The sequence below is a fragment of the Dasypus novemcinctus genome, chromosome 3 (assembly GCF_030445035.2).
Source record: "Dasypus novemcinctus isolate mDasNov1 chromosome 3, mDasNov1.1.hap2, whole genome shotgun sequence".
Taxonomy (NCBI): domain Eukaryota; kingdom Metazoa; phylum Chordata; class Mammalia; order Cingulata; family Dasypodidae; genus Dasypus; species Dasypus novemcinctus.
Window position 1 is genome coordinate 142005059 of NC_080675.1, and position 20814 is coordinate 142025872.

General features: G+C 38.8%; 1 protein-coding gene across 2 annotated transcripts in view; it reads left to right on the forward strand.

Moving 5' to 3' along the window:
- IQCH (IQ motif containing H) overlaps positions 1-20814 on the forward strand; it is a 310616-nt gene that overhangs the window by 204834 nt on the left and 84968 nt on the right. For both annotated transcript variants that reach the window (XM_058294384.2, XM_058294385.2), the window contains exons 13-15: positions 1154-1329; positions 8749-9021; positions 13665-13856. In XM_058294384.2, coding sequence (XP_058150367.1) covers positions 1154-1329; positions 8749-9021; positions 13665-13856 — 641 coding nt within the window. The remainder of the gene's footprint in view (positions 1-1153; positions 1330-8748; positions 9022-13664; positions 13857-20814) is intronic.

The window sequence follows — 20814 nt, forward strand, 5'->3', positions numbered from 1 at the left end:
AAACTCTATGCAGCAGGTGGTTTTATTCCCATTTTACAGATGAAGAAACCAATGCTTGGAAAGGTGAAATAACATGCCCAAGGTCCTCAGGCAGCCAAGTCAGAAGTAACCAGTCTAGGCTCTGTGTATTCTGCCAGACTGAAAGAGGAATCTTAAACTTCCCTCATGGCCCTACCTGACAAGGAAATATTTTACAGCACTGTCATCTCTGAACTTCCCCAAGAACCTGGTCTGTACACTTAATTGTGGCCACTACTCTCCAGCATGTTTTACTAGTTGTCCTGCGCATGAAATGCTTGCTGCTCAAGGGCATCTCTGTTGCTTTAATTGCTGTACTTCCTTACCTCCATGTGTTGCCCCTACTAATCAGTCAGCTATTGTATGAATGAATGAATGAGTAAATGAATGACTCCATTGACTGCTGATTTCTTGTCCATACTCCTTAAAAAGATCAGCATCATGGAATGGGTAATCTCTTGTCATTATTCCATTTTGGATGTAATATTTAATTGGGATTTCTTTCTATGTACATAGTAAAAAGCATATCTTTAAAAGAATCATTAAATTAAGACAACGTTTCCTTTAAATGAAGACTCACTAGATGTGCTATTTAAGTGATACACTCTTCTTCGGGAATGGAGCAGGGAAAAGGTTGGTTTCCTGAAATAATCACTGCTATACTCATAATCAGACCATTTATTTGGACAGGATATTCCCTGAATTGGCCCTGTCAAGTCCAGGCAGAATAAGAAATTGCAATTTTATCAACTTTCTAAAGTTAATAGCTCTGTTTTATAATTTACTAAAGTTAATGGGAGAAAAATTGAAAGCAGTATGCAATCCCATTGATGTTAATGGGAGTTGGGTAGCTAAATCCCTACGAATTATTTGAAGGTACTACCTCACCGCCCTCCTTCTGAAGGAATATTGTATCTATTTTGTTGCTAGTTATTTCTCTTTTCTTTAGAGAAATGCTAAAGTGCAGAAAACCCAGTTAAATTGCTAAGATTTATACAAAGGCAGTATAAATTAACTTCAGTGTGGCTTTTGGATTTGCTCTTTATTTTAAACTACTCAGCATCAATCTGATGCCAGGGTTCAAAATGTCATTTACCTTTTTCCCAGTAATTAACACTGTGCCTATTGTTTTTAGATGCCAATGTGAACGTCATCTACATCTGCTCCCATCAGATGAATGATGAGTTACTGCTGTATTACCATAAAATCCTGAGTCTACAGGCAGCTGTCAAATCAGGGAACCTTGAGGACATAAGTGACCTGCAGGACAGGTTCAAAATTATCACCCCTGAAGCTATAAACATCTTCACTGTGAGTTTGTCTTCTAATTACTACGGCTTCAGGGATGCAGTAAAATTAAATTGGAAATTTTATAACTTGCAACGCTCTGGTACACCCCAGTGAAATATTATTGCAAGTTTAACAGTTTTACTGATTAGACTACTAGTTGGACGGCAGGAAATAAATATCCCAGTTTAACTTTCAGACTTAGTAGAGCTACTCCTGCCCAGTTTTTCCGTCGCTGAAAGCCTGATTGCAGTTATTGGGTGTCACCATCAAGTAGGTGAATTTATAACATGTAAGGTCCCTTTTTCTTAATTTTGCAAGGAAGTTACCTAGGCAGAGGAAGGCCAATCCTGCCCAAGTTCAGAAAGCCAGTTAGGAACTGAATCCAGACTGGGGCTCTGGTTTTCTGATTTCTACACTGGTATTGCTTCTTATTCTATGATTTTTTTTTTTCCTTAAGGAAATTTGGCCTGATTTACCATTTCACATGATTCATAAACAACAATGTTCATATTTTTGTGAAAAATTTGAACTTATTTTCTTCTCTATGGCAGAAAACAACTTTTTAAATAATTTTTTTTCATTTTTAAAGAAGCTTTAGATTATATAAATGTTAAATTTAAAAATGTAAGGGGATTTCCATAAGCCCCACTCTCTCCTCCTCCCAGACTTTCCCACATCAACAACATCCCTCATTAGTGTGGTACATTTGTTAGAATTGATAAACACATATTGAAGCATTGCTGCTAACCGTGGATTACAGCTTATATTATAGTTTACCCTCTGTCCTGCACAATCTTGTAGGTCATGACAAAATATATAATGGCCTGTATCTGTCACTGCAATGTTATGCAGGACAACTCCAAAGTCCTGAAAATGCCCCCATACTATACCTATTTTTCCCTGTCCCATCCCTCAGAACCTCCGATGTTCACTGCCTTTGTATCAATAATAAGGTTCTTCCATTGCTAGAATAATAATACTTCTATAATAGAATAATGATAAGTCTACTTTAATCCATTGTTCCTTTCTCAATATTGAGGATTTGGGGAGTGTGATGCCCACTCAGCTTCTATTATAATTGAGAGTGAGCTTAGATCCCATGGGGCAGATGGATGGAACTGTCTTGCTTGCAGTTGCAGAGAATTCTGAGTGGAATCCCATCCCTAGACAAGAACCTTTGGAATATGTATAGGACCACAAGAGCTGCATTCTAGAATAAGGCAGTGTGGGAGATGGTTTCAAGTGAATTTCTCTACATTTTTAACAAGAATTTAAAGTCTCCATGTTAATCGACCAATATTTTAATACCTACTGGACTATGTAATTTTTTTTAAATCTTTTATTTATTTATTTATTTTTAATTACATTATGAAAAATATGAGGTCCCATTCAACCCCACCGCCCCCGCCCCCCACTCCCCCCACAGCAACACTCTCTCCCATCATCATGACACATCCATTGCACCTGGTAAGTTCATCTCTGAGCATCACTGCACCCCATAGTCAATGGTCCACATCATAGCCCAGACTCTCTCACGTTCCATCCAGTGGGCCCTGGGGGGATCTATAATGTCCCGTAATTGTCCATGAAGCACTATCCAGGACAACTCCACGTCCCGAAAATGCCTCCACATCTCATCTCTTCCTCCCGTTCCCCACACCCAGCAGCCACCATGGCTACCGTTCCCACACCCATTCCACATTTTCTCTGTGGACATTGGATTGGTTGTGTCCATTGCACATCTATGTCAAGTGAGGGCTTAGATTCCATATGGGTACTGGATGCACTCCTCCCGCTTCCAGTTGTAGACACTCTAGGCTCCATGTTGTGGTGGTTGACCTTCTTCAACTCCATGCTAGCTGAGTGGAGTAAGTCCAATAAATCAAAGTGTAGGAGCTGAAGTCTGTTGAGGCTCTGGGCCTGGGTGTCATATTATCAGTCCAGAGATTCAAATCCCCTACATATATCTTAAACCCAGCACCGACTACAATTCCAATAAAGTAGCATGCAAGTCTTGTGAAAAGAGATCCCCTCTGAGTCCAATTCCATCACGCAGAAACACCAGCTCCAAAGAAGGACTATCTGTCATGGCAGTGAACCCCTTCTGCCATGACCATAGAACCCGTGGGTCTCTTTATCCCTCAAAAGAACCAATACCTGGGGTTGTATCTACCTTATCTGTCTCTTAGACTCTGTTCAGTTGTACATAGGGGTATTCCTTCTGACAACCTCCAGACTCTTTTTTAGAGACTCACAGCCTTATAATCTCATTTCTCCTTTCCATTTCCCCCTTACATTAGGTCAAACAGCTTCCCGAAGTCATGTCATTATATGTAGACAGGTATATTCTGCTGTTCCGCATTGAATCTTTAATTCAAGGTCATTTTCTAGTTGCTTCTTCAGCTGGTATGTGGTAGTGATCCCTCGGTGCCAGGGAGGCTCATCCCCGGGTGTCATGTCCCATGCTGGGGGGAATGCATCGCATCTACACGCTGAGTTTGGCTGTGAGAGTGGCCACATTTGAGTAACATGCAGGCTGTCAGGAGGAAACCCCCAGGCACAATGCTACTCTAGGCCTTGTTCTTATTGCAGGTGTATAGGCTCAAAAGTGTAACCGTTAGTATCACAAGCCCACTGTTGGGCCCTCCTTCCTTCCTGGTTCTTGCCGTTGCACCTGGAGGATTGCCGCTGCTCTCCCAGGGCCCACAACAGTGACCCCCCCGGCCAGGAGCCCAGTACCCCCCCAGCTGTTGTTTTTGTTTCCACTATGAGTATATATAGACATTACCATATACCCTGGGCATATGCCCTGTATAACTTCCTGTCAACCATATATATCCTGTCAATAACATCCCATATCAGTATTCCTCCGCTGCCATTGTTGAACCACTCTGTGATCCAAAACTTCCCGTAAAGTGAATCCCAACATAAATTTTGAGGAGATTTTTTTTAATAATTAAGGGCTCTGAATTTGCTCATAAAGATAGCTTTCTCCACTTACAAGTGGAATGTGCCCAAGTCAACTAGCTATTGCCATAGAAACTGATTACATGTTTTGCATAGGAAATACATGTGTTGGGAGATACTACCTGTCAACATTACAGATGCATCATTATTTGACAAAAAAATAGGTATGGTGCTGAGCGAAGGCCTGCCAGAACTGAAAAAGGGTTGTTACCACATCTGTATTTTGTGTATTCATTGAATTGGCATCACGGTTTGTTCTCCCTAACAAGATGAAAATTCTTTTTTTTTTCATAATTGGCACCTCAGTACTCCTCCAAAATCCTCTGCTCTGTTGATTTGGCACCACTTGTCTGTGGAAGAGAAATGTAGGGGCAGGACCAAGGGAGAAGTCAAAGAAAGAACAGGGGCAAGTAATCTCTTCTCACTTATATTCTTGGGAATCTCCCAATATCCACCACAAAGATATATTCCCTGGCCCGAAAGGCACAGTTACTGTAGCTATTAGGAAGCAAGGAAGAAAAAGAACTAATCAGGTTTAATTAAGTTCCTGATTTTAATAAAGAGTTTTTGCACATCTGAAAGGTCCATATATGTTGAAAAGACAGGGAAGGGGGAAGGGCCTCTAGATTCTAGAGGGAAAGTGAGTGAACGAACACTTATCAAATGCCTTCTATATTAAGCGCCTAATATACATTTTCTCATTCAATCTTTGGAATAATACAGAAAAGCGGAAATGATCAATCTCCTTTTACAGCAGAGGAAACCAAGGCCCATTTTCTAGTCCAAGTTTACTAGGGGAGCCACAGCATGAACCCCAGAACACTGTCATGAATTCCAATGACTGCTCTGCTCCTGGATGACCTTGTGGCCTCACGCAAGCCCCTTCACCTCTGTGGACCTCTGCTCTTCATCTATAAAATGAGTTGCTGGAGTAAATCATTTCAAAGTCTTTTCCAACTCTATAATTCTACTACCTGAGAAATTTACCTTCTCCAATCCACTCTTTGACTTCTAAGCAGGAGATGGATGGTTAGAAAGCATGCACAGAAGTCAGAGTCAAGGGGACTATCTTTCTTTGTGAGCAGAAACAAGTAGGAAATATTTTATGTACTTATCACTTCTCTTCACAGTTTAAATTTAATTATTTGATTTATTAATCACTCATAGGCAATCAACTCTTTGAAATACAAAAATTAAACTTAGTTTCAAACAAGTTCCTGCTCATGTTTAGGTATTGCTTTTATCATTATTATTATTTGAGAGATGGCGTCAGTGCTGATTTTCATTCGAATGGATGCCTTTGAGGAGATTTTTTTAAAGCATGCCAGAAATCCGTTCGTACATCTCTCCAAGTGATATACAGTGCTTGAATTTGTAATGGTAATATGTGCTGTTATAAAGTCATCATGTCCATTTTTAACATTTGAATGTTTATGAAGACATACTAAACAAATATCTTTTGTCTCAGGTCAAAAAATCTCAGTGGTGATAAATTAACTGTAGCTATAAAGCTATGTCAGGGAAACGGACTTTGGCCCAGTGGTTAGGGCGTCCGTCTACCACATGGGAGGTCCGCGGTTCAAGCCCCGGGCCTCCTTGACCCGTGTGGAGCTGGCCCATGTGCAGTGCTGATGCGCGCAGGAGTGCCCTGCCACGCAGGGGTGTCCCCCGCGTAGGGGAGCCCCACGCGCAAGGAGTGCACCCGTAAGGAGAGCCGCCCAGCGCGAAGGAGGGAGCAGCCTGCCCAGGAATGGTGCCGCCCACACTTCCCGTGCTGCTGACGACAATAGAAGCGGACAAAGAAACAAGACGCAGCAAAAAAGACACAGAAAACAGACAACTGGGGGAGGGGAGGGGAATTAAATAAATAAAAATAAATCTTAAAAAAATTAAAAAAATAAAAATAAATAAAGCTATGTCATATATTAGGAACATTTTAGAATTTGTCATCTGTGCTAATCCACTGCCTGAATCTGATGATATTGATTTTCTCTAAATGTTCACACAAGACCCGCGGACAGTAATGTGTCCTTTGCCATCACTCAGTTATATTCAAATCTTTATTAAACACATCCTGAACACAGTAGGAGCATATCATCTTGCCTGAAGAATAAAGGCCACAAATGACAGTAATACAGAGTCGGGTAGAGTACTTGCCAATAGAGAAAGCAAACTTAGAGAAGACAGAAATCTATCATGACTGGGGCTATGCTCAGAACTTTAACAGCAGGCTCTGTTGCTGCATCTGCCTTCCCCTCATCACATGCCATAAACCCACGAGACCTTTACAACTCAATCTGTAAAATGGGGGGTATTGTGGCAGCTGTGACATGATAGGAAGAGTGCTAACAACTGGGTTCAAATCCTGCGTCTGGTGTTTTTTAGCTGTGTAACTTTGGGTCAATCACTTGAACCTCAATTTCTCCATCTCCAAATTAGAGACTGTTTATTGATATAGTGCTATGTGGACCAAATGAGAGAATACATGTTAAATGCTTTGAACTTGTGAACTTCATGTGAGAAGACTGCCACCTTTGAAATGCTCTTCTGGGCTCCCTGAAGAGCTTACCACACACACTGTAATTCAGATCACTAGTTCTCTCCGACATTTAGTTTTGTTACATTTCCTCATTATAGTCATTTGTGGGAAAAGAGCAACATACACAAGGGGGAAAGGCAGTGATACACCAGATGGGAGACACAAATCCCCTAGGTGCCTAAGAAGCATCAACTGGTTTGTTACCAGCCATTATCTGATGGGACATTAGGAGGTTTCCTAGAACTGTGTCCTCAGAAGTATGTTTTGAAAATAGATCATAAATTATGAGAGAAATAACAGAACATGTTTCATAGGTCTAAGGAGCTTGGAATGTAACATCTAATCTGGAGGAAGGGCCCGATAGGGTAAATCCTATAAATCTTTTTCTCAGAGGGGCCCTTTTTTTTAAGAACTGGAAGGACCCTTAGGGATGACTAGTCCAACCCCTCATTTGCATATGGAGAATGGAGGTTCAATTCTTGGAGAGGGAGAGTTTCTATAGCACCTAGCAAGTAACAAGTTCAGGAAAGACTGAAATCCAGGGACTCTCCTCCAGTCCAGTTCTTTCTCTCATACTCTGAACTTAAACTCAACAACAATCTGCAAACTGGTACAGCTGATGAAAGGCAGCTTTCTTTCTCTGGGTGTGTGTGTCTCCATTTATATTAGACCCAGCAAGAGGGCGGAGACCCAAGCTGTTGGGCCTCCAATCAAAAGCCCTAAATCAGGCTTATCAAGTAATCTAATCAAATTCTCCTTAACTGAATTTAATGCAATCAAAGGGCCCCACACCCACAGGAATGGATTAGTTTAAGAAAATAGTCTTTTTCTGGAATTCACAAAATTCAGACTGTCATGCTAGCTAGCTTTCATCGAGTGCTCTTAGTGTTCAAGGCAGTATAATTGCTGTATGTATATTAGCTCATTTACTCCTCACAGCATCCCCATGAATTGAGTGCTATTATTAGCCTCACTTTGCAGATTAGGAAACTGAGACACAAAGAGAGTGTGTACCTGACCTTTTCAGCTCTCTCTAATAGCACTCATCCTCCCTCCTCCATCCCTCCGAGGTACTCCATGGCTCTTTACTGCTCTTATCTGCCTGGTATTAGGCATTTGCTATGCTCTTGTTTGTGCCTCCACTTCTTGAAAGCAGAGACATGGTTGTATTAGTTTTGGCATGTGCTAACCTTGTCCTTTGCACATATTAGAAATGCCGGAATTCTTATTTAATTGAATGAGACAGTCTGAGACAGTCACATGGATTGCTGAGCTGGGTGTAAATAGTCAAAAATAAAATAAAAAAGAGCTTTCCATTGGTAAATGAATTTGAATCTTGCTGAAAATTCAAAATTTTTCCCACTCATAAATCCTCTCCATAGTTATCGACTAGAACTCTGATAATCATTGTCAAAGTGCATAGTCCCTGAAACAGACTTTGTGGTAGATTTTTGGAAAGAGGGTAGCAAATCAAGTACCTTTTTTCTACTGAATTCTACTGAAGAGTTGCCAGATCAGGAGTCCTATGTGGTGAAAAATACTATAGGACTTCTTTCTTCATTTTTTGGTATTGATTTTCCAGATGCTTTAGTGTTAAACCAAGCCAAAAGTGTTGCAGAGATGAATCACTATTATCCAAAGGCTGCCAGCCTCTTTTCCTTCTGACAGAAGGATAATTCCACATGGATCAAATAAATACAGATGTGTAGTAATTAGTTCTATTCCCAGTGAGCCTATTTCCGAAGCACTAAAGATGTGAGCGATTATGGAGCCTCACCCCAACAGCTTTTATAAATTTAAACTGCTAAACAACAGGATAGGTCATAACCCAGCCTGCTATTAATAATGTATTTATTGTGTGCAACATTATAAATTAGGTGTGTAGAGTATAAAAAAGAACACCTTTTAACATGAATAATATGATCTTTCCCCAGAAGCATCATATGTGCCTGGCCACTCACCTGATGTACAGTCCCAAGGCAATCAAAAGAATCAAAAACCTCATCCAAGGAAAAGTGGCCTACATTGTCAGTGGAGTCCTCCACAGAGATGATTTAGCAGTAGCCGATATGTTAGACATACCCATCCTGGGCACAGAGCCTAAATTAGTTCATCTTTACAGTACCAAGTCTGGAAGGAAACGAGTCTTTGACAGCACCAATGTGCCAGTCCCTCCTGGAATCTGTGGCATCTATAGTCAGCAACAGGTATGTGGGGTGGACAACTGAGGCTCTTTGCACATTTCACATCCTCTTGACCTTATGGTGCATTCAGGTCTATTGGAGCCAGCTCTTCCCAAGGAAGAATATGTGGAACACTTGAATTTATTTGAGGGGATCTACTTTGGGCCTTCATATTTCAAAGTCTCTTCCTCTCTGCCTTGCAGAAATTGCTGGAATTCCCAAAATATTTATTCAATTGGATTAAGACATTAAAGATCCTATTAAAATGTGTGTGTCATTTGGACTAATGCACTAATCTGTTACCAATATTTATGCCTTAGCATGAATTAGTTCATCAGCTAGCCAGTCATTTAGTAGGACCCTAAGAAATGTGAGAGTCAGTTTTGACTAAAAGGAGCAGATTCAGAAAACTTCAGGGAATGAGCCTCTCTGCCCGGCCAAAGAGGTGCACTGTTGCAGAGGCCTGCAGGTATCCTTGGCTTTTTAAAAAAGAAGGAAGGAAGGAAGGAGGGAGGGAGGGAGGGAGGAAACAAGGAAGGATCCATTGGCTCTTCAGGAAGGGTCCATATAGCGGGAGGGAAAGAAGCCCTGAAAGGCAAGCAAAGCAGCTCCAGGGATAAAACTGTCTGCTTCCGTATTTTGCCCTGGACCAGGTCTGTGCTACATTCTTCCAGCATATAGGTCTACATTCTTCCAGCATATAGGGAGGGCCCAAAATAGTTACAGAATTATAATATTAGCCACTAGAAATGTTTTTTTCTTTGAGTCAGTCCTGGCAGGTGTTCTCCCATTTAACTGCCATCCACTCTCATAATAAAGGGAAGAAAAAGACAAATGACTGTCAACACCTCCTAACCTTTATTTCAGTACATCGTTTGATCATTACTCTGAACCAATCACAAATTATTCCGGCCACCCATTTCTTGGGAAACCAAAGAACCATGCACAATTTGGCCATTTATGAGAGACTGTATGCAGGGGTCCCCTTTGTGCTCTCAGTAGCCTGATCATGAATCTCTACACCTCATAGCTGCTGAGCTCAAGAATCAAGACTTTAAACAAATTAGAGACTAGTTTGAAGATACTATTACTCCTAAATTGCCGTAAAGTGTTTCAGTCTTGCTAGCGTGTTCTTCAACAATGTGTGAGCTTATGAAATAAGTGGCTGTTAAAGGTAGCAGAATCTGGGAAAGGCACAGGCAATTGTAGTAGGAGTGGCAGAGAGACACCTGAACTGATGCTTCACTTCCATTATGAATTTGAAGATAACAAGGTGGATTTGCTTGACTCTACATCCCATTGGGATACTTGCCTGGTAGACTTAACGGCATGTGAAATCAAGCATATGCTTAAATAATACAATTCCCCGTGTATACATTACATTAAACAAGCTTCAGAACTTTAAAATGTATGTGCAATGTTGAGTCTTGCTTTCATCTTCACTGATGAGAACTCAAGCAATCTTTGCTCTGGAATATTTTAGGACTTTACATGTTGATTGTGATTAAAGGTGCAGGCACATTTAATGCAGTAAAACTTCCCTCTAGTACTAGTATTTGGAAGTAGGATTAAAAACCTCCTTGTAGACAAATCAAATTTGAGGGAAGTCATGTGCAAATTGGTATAGCAATAAACCAAGGTATAACTGAGTTCTACTTATTTGTAAAACGTATGTCTGAAGTCAACAAAATCTTAAGTTCTCCATTGAGATTTTTTGAGGCAGTGACTAGCCTACCAAACCTATCTGAGGGCATCAGCATTTTGAATTTGCAGACAGTGATGAATCAATACCACTGGCTTTTTACCAATGATCATCATAAACTTAAAGCCAGTGAAATAAAACTGTGATTATTTTAACTTAGGTTAATAAATATTCTTGAATATCAGTTGAAATTTAGTAGTAGTCATTTTTCTATTACTACACTATACCAGGATAAAATGACTGGCAACTAAAAAATTATTACATCTTTGGAACAGAGGGACTCAAACAGAAAATGATAAATGTTTGGAAATAGCATAGAGTCATTTGGTTTAACTAATTTATTTTTTTTAAAAGGTAGCATGAGCACAGTGAGCATTTCCTGTTTTAAGCCATAAAGTAACCGTGCAAGTTCTCTTTCTGGCATGTACTCCATATGAAATATTGACAGCTTTGGTTAAATAATCAAAAATGGCAATGCTATTTTAAAGCACTGTTCAATTTTCACTTAAAGATAACACATAATTCTTTCCAGTGGTGCAGTCTTTACAATACTATTGATCCTTTTCATTACTGTAGGGGATCAAGCAACAGAAGCCCATTTATAGAATTCTCAGAAGCAACAAATAAAAGGATTTGGAAGAAACAGATAATAATTCTGTTAGTAGTTGAAGCTTCCAAATATACGATATGGAATATTACAGAGGCTATGCCAGAACACCTTTCCTTACACTCCTGCAAAATAATTTTATAGGATATTAACTGACCAAAGACCATTTCTACTTCTCCAAAGTTCAATCATAATGAAGCAAAATGCAATTGAATTTAGAATTTGTATCTTCCTAATGTAAAAACACTGGAGAAAGAAGGGATGCCACATTGGAAGGCACATTTTAAAACCTTCCTAGGTTGTGTTCGTGGCCATATGGGGTATAGACTAGAGTACCTGCCATTTAAACACCCAAATTATCCACACCCAAATTATCCACACACTACTTAATAATTAGGGAGCTATGATAACTCCATTTTTACCCTAATTGAATATCCCATAGTTACAGCAGGGGGTTCCAGGAATTCCAAGTGTGGCCATTTTGATATCAGTCCACCCTGCCATGTAGTGTGACATCCCCAGGGAGATTTAAGGGGTAGAACAATTCAAGAGAGTCTCTTTTGTTGTTAATCATAAAAATAGTTATAATACAGCTAGAAACGTCAAAAGAACTATATGTCTTTCACACTCTTTAGTAAAAAAAAAAATTCTATGTGATGGGCAAAGAGAACTATCAAAAGAGAAGAGACTAAGAGTGTTGCAGAATTAAAATGAAAAGAGAAGCCTCAGACTGGGAGAAAATATTTGTAATATTAAGACAAAAACTTGCATCCAGAATATATAAAGAGCACCTACAAATTAACAAACAGTTCAATTCAAAAATGGGCCACTTTACCAAAGAAAATATATGGATGGCCGATTTGAAAAGTGCTTAATATCATTAGTCATCAGAGAAATGTGTATTAAAACCACAATGAAATAATACTTGATGCCCACTAGAATGGCTAATATTTAAAAGGCTCAAAATACCAAATGCAGGTTAGGCTGTGATGCAAACGGAGCCCCCAGACATTGCTGGATAAAAACTGGTAAAACTCCTTTCTTGGAGACATATACCTGCCTTGCAAGCCTGCTATTCCACTTATTGTATACGCAAGAGAAATGAAAACAAATGTACAGTCTTTCGTAAAAAAAAAAAAAAAAGTATTGCAGAGACTTCATAAAGTACAGGAGACCATCCCCCCAAAAGCATGTGGTAGGACCAAGAAAGAGTGCTCAGTATCATTTTGTTACTTTCTGGGACGTTTAGACTAGAAAATCTGATGAGAAAACAAGACAGAAAAAAAGTATTTTGTTATCTAATTACTTACTTTTCTCCACAGCTTTACTAGGGTGGTATTACAATTAAGTAATTTTGCTATAGACTTTCGTCTGGCTCAAACTCATCACAAATGGTCTACTGACTTTAAGAAAAGTGTTTCTCTTGCTCCACCTCTAACTTTCCTTCCAACTCTGCAGGAAGAGAGAGAGAAAAGCACAGTGGAAAGGGAATGAGCAGAGGTTTTGGAATCAGAGCAACCTGGGTCGAATCTCAGCTCTGCCACTCACTGCTGAGTGATCTTGAACAAGTTATTTAAATTCTCTGAGCTTTGGGTTATTTCCACATAAAATGAAACTAATAATGGTGCCTACCTCATAGGTTATTATTGAGAGGCTTAAAAGAGAAAATTCATATTTTTGTTATATTACTGTTATCATTTCGGTATTAGAACTTGGATTTCTACCCCTTAAATTTCCATGCATTTGAGCCCAATACTAGAGGAATCCTGTTTAAAATGAAATGTAGGGTTGCATGTATTCCAGACAAGTTGTGTCCATGACTGTTTTCTCTCCTTTAGCTGACTTGTTCAAATAGTACACTTCATGACAAATAGCCAGTTGGCCAACCCAAAAATGTGTGTGTGTATATATACATATATATGTGTGTTAATGAGGGAAAAATAAATGTTTTCTGGGTTACGATATTTAAAAACTCAACAAAGCTCCAAATAGTTCAAGTTTTCAATATTCTTGAACCTACCAAAAAAAAAATTATTTGATGAATCAATAAGTAAACACATAATTCTCTGAAAAAGAAAGAAAACAATATCCAGTTACAGATAATCAAGGATTCTTTATTTTGCTTACACAAGCCAGCAAAATGATGATTTCAGAATTTCTCAAAAATAAGATGTGCTTTTAAACATGCCTTCATACATCTATCCCTTAAAACCTCTGCCAATCTGTAGCAACTAGATGATCAAATGAATAGACCATTTGAAGTAAAGAGTCATAAGAAGTACAACTATGTAAATAATGTAAAAAAGGAATCCCAAGAAACTAGCAATATTAAAAGCTGCTGTGTTTTTGGCCCCACAGTTGATAGAACAGCTGAGTCAGTTAGTCACCGATAACCTGGAAATCCAACGCTGGCTCTTTAAAATAGACAATGAGATTGGAGGAAACGGGACAGCATTTTGTGACATTCCTTCCTACTTAACGTGCTTCAAGTGGATCCGAAAGGAGAGTAGCAGATATGGCCAAGAAAACTGGACCAAGAAATGGGCACATGTGAGTGTTCAGAGGTGACTTATATCCACAGTTATCTGTGAACAGTTACAAGAAGAAGCAAAAGGCTCAGGTAGGAGATGAAAATACTTTGTTCAAGACTCAGCTTTGCCACCTGCCCACACCTTAGGCGAGTCTATTTTCTTCTCTTGGGCCTTACTCCTTATATACAAAATGAATGGGGTTGATTAGAAAATTTTGAATAACCCTCTTTTGGGCTCTAAAGGCTTCATTCATGTCTTCAAATTGATTATGATAATTAGGAAGTAATTTTTTTTTACCATGTTCAGGTAAAATTACAAATTTCATCATTTCCTTTAAGTGGGTCTAGATCATATGCTTCTAACAAGTGTTATTATTAAACTAGATGTTTTTATTATGAGAAATTCTATTAGTGAATAGTTATCACCTGGGAGCTAATGTATAAGAGTATTCTGTTAGCATTCATATGTCTTTGAAGACACTTCAAGGACATTTGTGCAAATGCTGGTGCCTATGAAAGGCTGAGCAATAGATAGGAAGTCTTAAGTATACGAGTAGATATGTTAATATGAGTAGATTTTCCCATATATGTTCGTGGAAGGATGAATTATACAACCTCTCAGTCTATTCCACATTTACTTAATAATTAAAATAATTTTATGTAGTTTAATACATGAATTAAGCCTGCTATTCTAAAGACTGCCTCAATTTGCATCCAGGTGCCTAGACTTGCCTGGTTTCTCTGAATCCCAAGTCTGTTTTGGCTGACCCACTGGTTAAAGCATAACTGATTAGGAAGTACAGACGCAAATTCCCTTAACTGGTTTCTTCCCTACCCGCATACATAGCAGTGGGCTGTGCAAAGTGATTTGCATCTGCTTTGAGCATCCCACTACAGAAGTATATGAATCAAGACACAAGTGATAGAAAGGGAGGAGTACACTAGAGGGAATCACATTATTCTTGTAAAAGTGAAATGATGAATAAATCTAGAGAACAGTCAGAAGAGAGAATTCCCTTTGACAAATGTTTCTATTCTCCCCATGATCTATTCAGGGCCTTCCCCCCACATCAGTGAATGGACTAAATGCAGTACCTGTCACTGCCAGCTTTTTGTGTATTATTTAAGGGATACCAAAATGAATTACTCTTCTAGAAAAAAATAAAACAAGGAAAATGTATTTAACTTTGAGGCCCATAGAGGTTTCCCTTGCATTCTTTTTTAACTGGATTTTATTTTGTATTGCATAGAGTTTTATTTTTAAAGTGAAACTTTGAGATTAAACTATGAAAATATGACTTTTGTGTTAACTTTAAAAATTGAAATGTTTTTGGTGCCAAATGCTTGCTGGTCTCAATATTTCAAACAATATTTTTAAAGGACACTGGACTATGATAAATTTGAAATGTTTGACTTTAATTGTTTAAAAATTAATACTGACATATAGCCAAATTGTACTTAGAAATCTGACTGTACATTATCTAATTTCAATTATTATAAACTATATCATTAAAAATTATCACCAAATACATTTGGCGTTATTGTTAATGTTATTAAATGTGAAACTCTTGACTAACTTATAGTCTATCTAAATCATTTTCAAAACTTAACAAAGGAAAAAATAATTACTCAGGAATCCTTTACAGTCTGAGGCCAGTGCTTAAGCATGATGTGGTGAGAAGCCAAAAATAATTAAAAAATAAATCAGTTCTAAAAGCTTTTTTAATTTTAATTTTAATTTTTTATGGGAGACTATTAACTTTCTTTTTCCTTCAAAGTTAAATTGCATCCAGAGTAGTAGAAAGCTGTTGTAGCAATAGTAGTGAAGCTGCTGAGAATTTAGGATTAGGCTTCTCTTTTGTTCTAGAAGACCATTGTAATAGTATACATTTAGACATCAAAGCATTACTTTATGGGAACAGGCATGTTTTAATGTCCTATTACAGTTGTAGACCTGTTTGTTTCAATAATGAAGATGTTGTGTCATCAAGCCTAGCTTGGCACATACAAAACATATGCTGGCAGGTTATTAGAAATTTCAGCTTCTTGATGAAAGACTATCCTGCAGGCTAAGAGTCCAGAGAAAGACTCCATTCCGGGAGAATTATTAGAAATGAGAATATGACTGTAAGCAGTAAATTATGATAATACTTACAAATAGCATCATTTGCATAGCAGTTTATGACACGATACCATGAGTTTTCTCATTGGTATGATGTAGGCAACAGATTAAAAACAGTGCTGTTTATGTGAATTTGAACTGTTTTGAAATTCTCTTGCATTTTATGCAGATATTGATTTTAGATGTAGGCATTATTCGGTGTAAACTCAAGTATCTAATATAAAGATTCTCTCTTTTTGCACCTATTTTAGAAACAGTTATTTGACTATTTGGAGTTGAGACTTGAAGCAAAGTCATGGAGTCAACAGATGCTAAAAAGCTGTAGTCACATTTAAAATATCGATATAAACATGTAGGTGATTTTAGGAAAAACAGAATGTTACATGATGACCACAGTGACAACAGAGCATGACTCTCATTTTTTTCTTGGTGGCTTTTTCCCTTGAGTTGATCAAAGAGAAGTCCCCAACTGATACCATTGTCTCACCTTGAAAAATCTCCAGATGGAAGGAAGTCATGGAGTCAATCACCATCACTCCCCTTTTGCCAAGGAGGGAGGGCTACTCTGGGTTAAAAATATACTTCCACATCTCTTTCTGTCCCCTCTCCTTCCTGCTTTCTTCTGCCCTTTGAGGAACTCCATCCACCACCACCACAAAGCCTTTGTGCTTTTATCACCTTACTCGCTAACAAAACTACCTCCCACAAAGGTTCCAGTAAACTCTTTCACTTAGGTACTTAATGCTTGTTGAGGTTGAATGAATTCACACACTTAAATACATTCTGAACGCTTCACTCCCCAACCAGAAGTATTTATTTTCATTTAGTACGAGTAAAGGTATATGGGCATAAGCAAAGGATGGCACACTTGTATGGGAGGAACCTTCCTGGGCACGCTCACTGAAAGTGCAGGGATGCTCAGACCTTTGCTTCTTGTGGCTTTTTTTCTTTTTTCTGTTTTTTTATTTAAAGCAAAATCCCTCAATTCCTGGGACATTGGCTCGGTAGCAGTGTTGCTGTTGGTGATACTGCTTTGCAAGAGATCTCTGTAGAACAGTTTCTCTGCATAAAGAGCTAAGCCAGTTTACTTTCATTTTCTCATGTGCAGCCCTGCTTTGATTTCTTGTTACCCAGGTGAGACTGGGATTTGGGACTCTTGGCATCACAATTTTACTACTTACCGAAAAAAGGAGAAAAAGAAAATTAAACTGGCTTTTTTTTTTTTTAATCCTCCCCCCTTGTGGCTTTTTGTGTGCTGTCTGCTCTCTGTGTCCACTCGCTGTATGTTCTTCAGTGTCTGTATTTATCTATTTTATTTCCCCTCCCCCATTGCAGCTTGCTTGCTCTCTGCTCTCTGTGTCCAGTTGCTGTGGGCTCTTCTGTGTTCTCACTTGTCTCCCTTCTTTTCATTGCATCACCTTGCTGAGCCTGCTCTCTGCGGCGTCCTCTGTGGGCCGGGCAGCGCTCCGCCATAGCTGTTTCCCTGAACTGGCTCTTGAATGCTTCTATTAAATATTACTATTTCTCACCCTTTGCAAGAGCAGTTTTACCTTTATTTGTGCATGGGTGTACTTTGTTACATTTGATATTAATTTGGGGATCACCAAAGAAAATATATAGAACCTAATCCAAGGCAGCCAAGCCTAGAAAAGATAGATAAACCTCAGTTGCTGGTTTGCTTCCTTGCAGAACCATGTCCGCAAACAAAATCCACTCGTACAAAAGAGAACCATCAACCAGCCAGTGCATTAGAATTCTCTATTATCTCCATCATGAAGATCTCTGTCCATTCAGAATGATCATGAATGGTCATGGGAGCCACTGTAAGATGGCTAAACTTGGTGCCTTGTATGGAATTTATTGGGTATTTATTAGATAATCCCAGATAGCTAATGCCTCACAACCATATAATTTTTTAAAAAGTTAAAAGACAATATTACAAGATTCAAGAAATAGTTAAACAAATAAGCACATAATCACTTTTCCGAAGCATAATTACTTTCATTTTTCTGTATAAATTTCCAAATGTGCAATATTTCTCATAGCTGTAATAATAGTATACATGCTATTTTAACATCAAATCTTAAAACATTCTCCTTGTTTATATGTGGTCTTCACAATTTATGGCTGTATAATATTCCTTTGTATTGATTTATTCTAATTATTAAGCCATTCAACTAAGTTGTAAATTTAGTTAATTTCCAGGTTTGCTTTTCTTTTAGAGGGGAGACTTGTTTTTATTTTTTATTTTGGTGCACATCTCTTTTTTATTCTGTTGAATTATTTCCCTAGGAGAGAAACCCAGGAGTAGAGCATTACATATTGCCATATTACTTTCTAAGAAGGTTGTACTAATTTCCAAAGCTACCAACAGAGAACAAGCATATGAGTTTTATGACAACCTTAGCAGCATTGGGTATTAACTGTTTACACTTTTATTTTAGATGTGTAAATGCATCTTATGGCTACTATTGTTTGATCACTAGCAAGGGATATCCTTTTTTCATGTCCTTATTTACTATTTGTATTTCATATCAAAAATATAACTTCTTGGTGGGACATCAAGAAAAAAATCTTAAGTTCACATTTTTTCTAATTATTAAACTACATATAAATGATTTTTTTATTTGTTTATATTTATATCTTAAAATCTTGACTTTCTTAGATAATCTTTATTTATTTGGTAGTAGCCAGAATACCAGCGTACACATGATATTAAAAATTTTTTATAGATCCATGAATCCACTGTGAAGGTCATTACATCTCCCTATATTTCTCCCTAATAATAATAGTAATAACAATAATATCAACAACACAGTAATAAATGTGAAAAATACCTACTAGGTGCCAGGCATTGTACTAAGTACTTTACATTAATTAACTCATTCAATCTCAGAAAATACCTATACTAATTTACTTCCACACCAATTTGATAAGGCAGGTATTGTTATTCTATTTCCACATGGAGAAATTGATGCTCTGGGAGTTAAGTGCCTTGCCTAAGTTCATACAGCTCGTAAATGATGGCACCTAGTTTGGAAGCCACATCTGATTCCTCCTAGCCCAGTGCTCTTGCCACATAGAGCTGATTCCATTTAGAAAAGACTCTCTTGTTTGAAAATCCCAGACTAGTACTGTGTGCTGCCCTTGTGGCAAACATCCCTCAACTTAGCAGCCATTGTTCTCAAATTTCTTCCCTTTTCTTGATGACAGCAGAGCTAGCATGATGTTTTCCTGCGAAGCAGCAAGCTGGGGGAGGAGGGTTAGGAGGAGGTGGGAGCTCAGAAGAGGAGGAGCCCTGTTGGGGGTACCTGGGATTCATCTTTTGCACCCCAACTACCTCACATGCCTGCATATGCGCATGGGTTTTGAGAGAGAATTTTAGATAGCACCCTTTGATCGTTCATGCGGTGAAAGATTTCAGAGCCTTTCTCAATTTAATGCACTCTCACGATCATTTTAGTAGAGCCTGTAAATTCCCAAAAAGCTTTGAGTAGCCTATCTTCACGATCAGATGTAACATTAAAAAAAATAGTCAGCATTTAAAACGCTGTTTGTTCACAAGCCTCTCCTGTTACTTTTACGGCATCTGTAGTTGTTGCTGGGGTTTAGTGTACACCCAGGGGACCTGAATCTCTGGACTGACCATGTGATAGCCAGGCCCTGAGCCTCAACAGACTTCAGCTCCTACACTCTGGTTTATTGGACTTACCCCACTCAGCTAACATGGAGGTGAAGAAGGTCACCCACCACACCAGGGAGCCTAGAGTGCCTACAACTGAAAGCAGGAGAATTGCATCCAGCATCCATGTGGAATCTAAGCCCCCCTCTTGACATAGATGTGGAGTGGACATCACCATTCCAAGGTCCACAGGATGGAGGAATAGAGTATGGATTAGAGTGGACTTACCGATATTCTATTCATGAACTATTGTGATTAGTAATGGAAGAAAATATGGCATTGGTGTGGAGAAAGTGGCCATGGTGGCTGTTGGGGGTAGGGAGTGGGAGGAAGAGATGTGATGTGGGGGCATTTTCGGGACTTGGAGTTGTCCTGGGTGGCGCTGCAGGGACAGTTACTGGACATTGTATGTCCTCCCATGGCCCACTGGGTGGACTGTGGGAGAGTGAGGGCTATGGTGTGGACCATTGACCATGAGGTGCAGCGGTGCTCAGAGATGTAGTCACCAAGTGCAATGAATGTCTCATGATGATGGAGGAGGTGGTTGTTATGGGGGGAGGAGTGGGGTGAGGGGGGTGGGAGTATATGGGGACCTCATATTTTTTTAATGTAACATTAAAAAAATAAAGACAAAAAAAATTAATGCAAAAAAAAACCTCTGTTTAATAGGAAGCCAAATATGTTCATTTGTTTTTGTTTTTTAGTCTCCTTTCCAGATTGACTTGCTAATCTTCTTATAAACCGAATGAGTGTTGCAATAGGATAATGAATGTTCCAGAAAACTGAAAGGTCGTCTGAAAGGTCATCTGGCCTCGTAGTCAGGAGCTCAGACTGCAGAACCAGAAGTACCTAGCATAGACTCCCACACTTACCAGGGGGAGCCATGGGCAAAAAGCGTCAACTCTCCAAGTCTCCATTTCCTCATCTGGGAGAGAGGAATAATATTAGCGGGGTGGCAATGAGAATTCAATGAGGTAACCCTTGTGAACTGGTTAGCAATGTTCTTAAAAAGGTTTCAAGAAATGCTTCCTACTGTTTATTGTGAATATGGCCACAAAGAAATTGTATTACAGTCAACTACAGGTAACACTGGACAAGTCCTTACAACTTAATATTTCTTTGGTGATTTAGAAGATCCTTTAGAATCTTGAAAGCTTCCAGGACATTGTTCTAT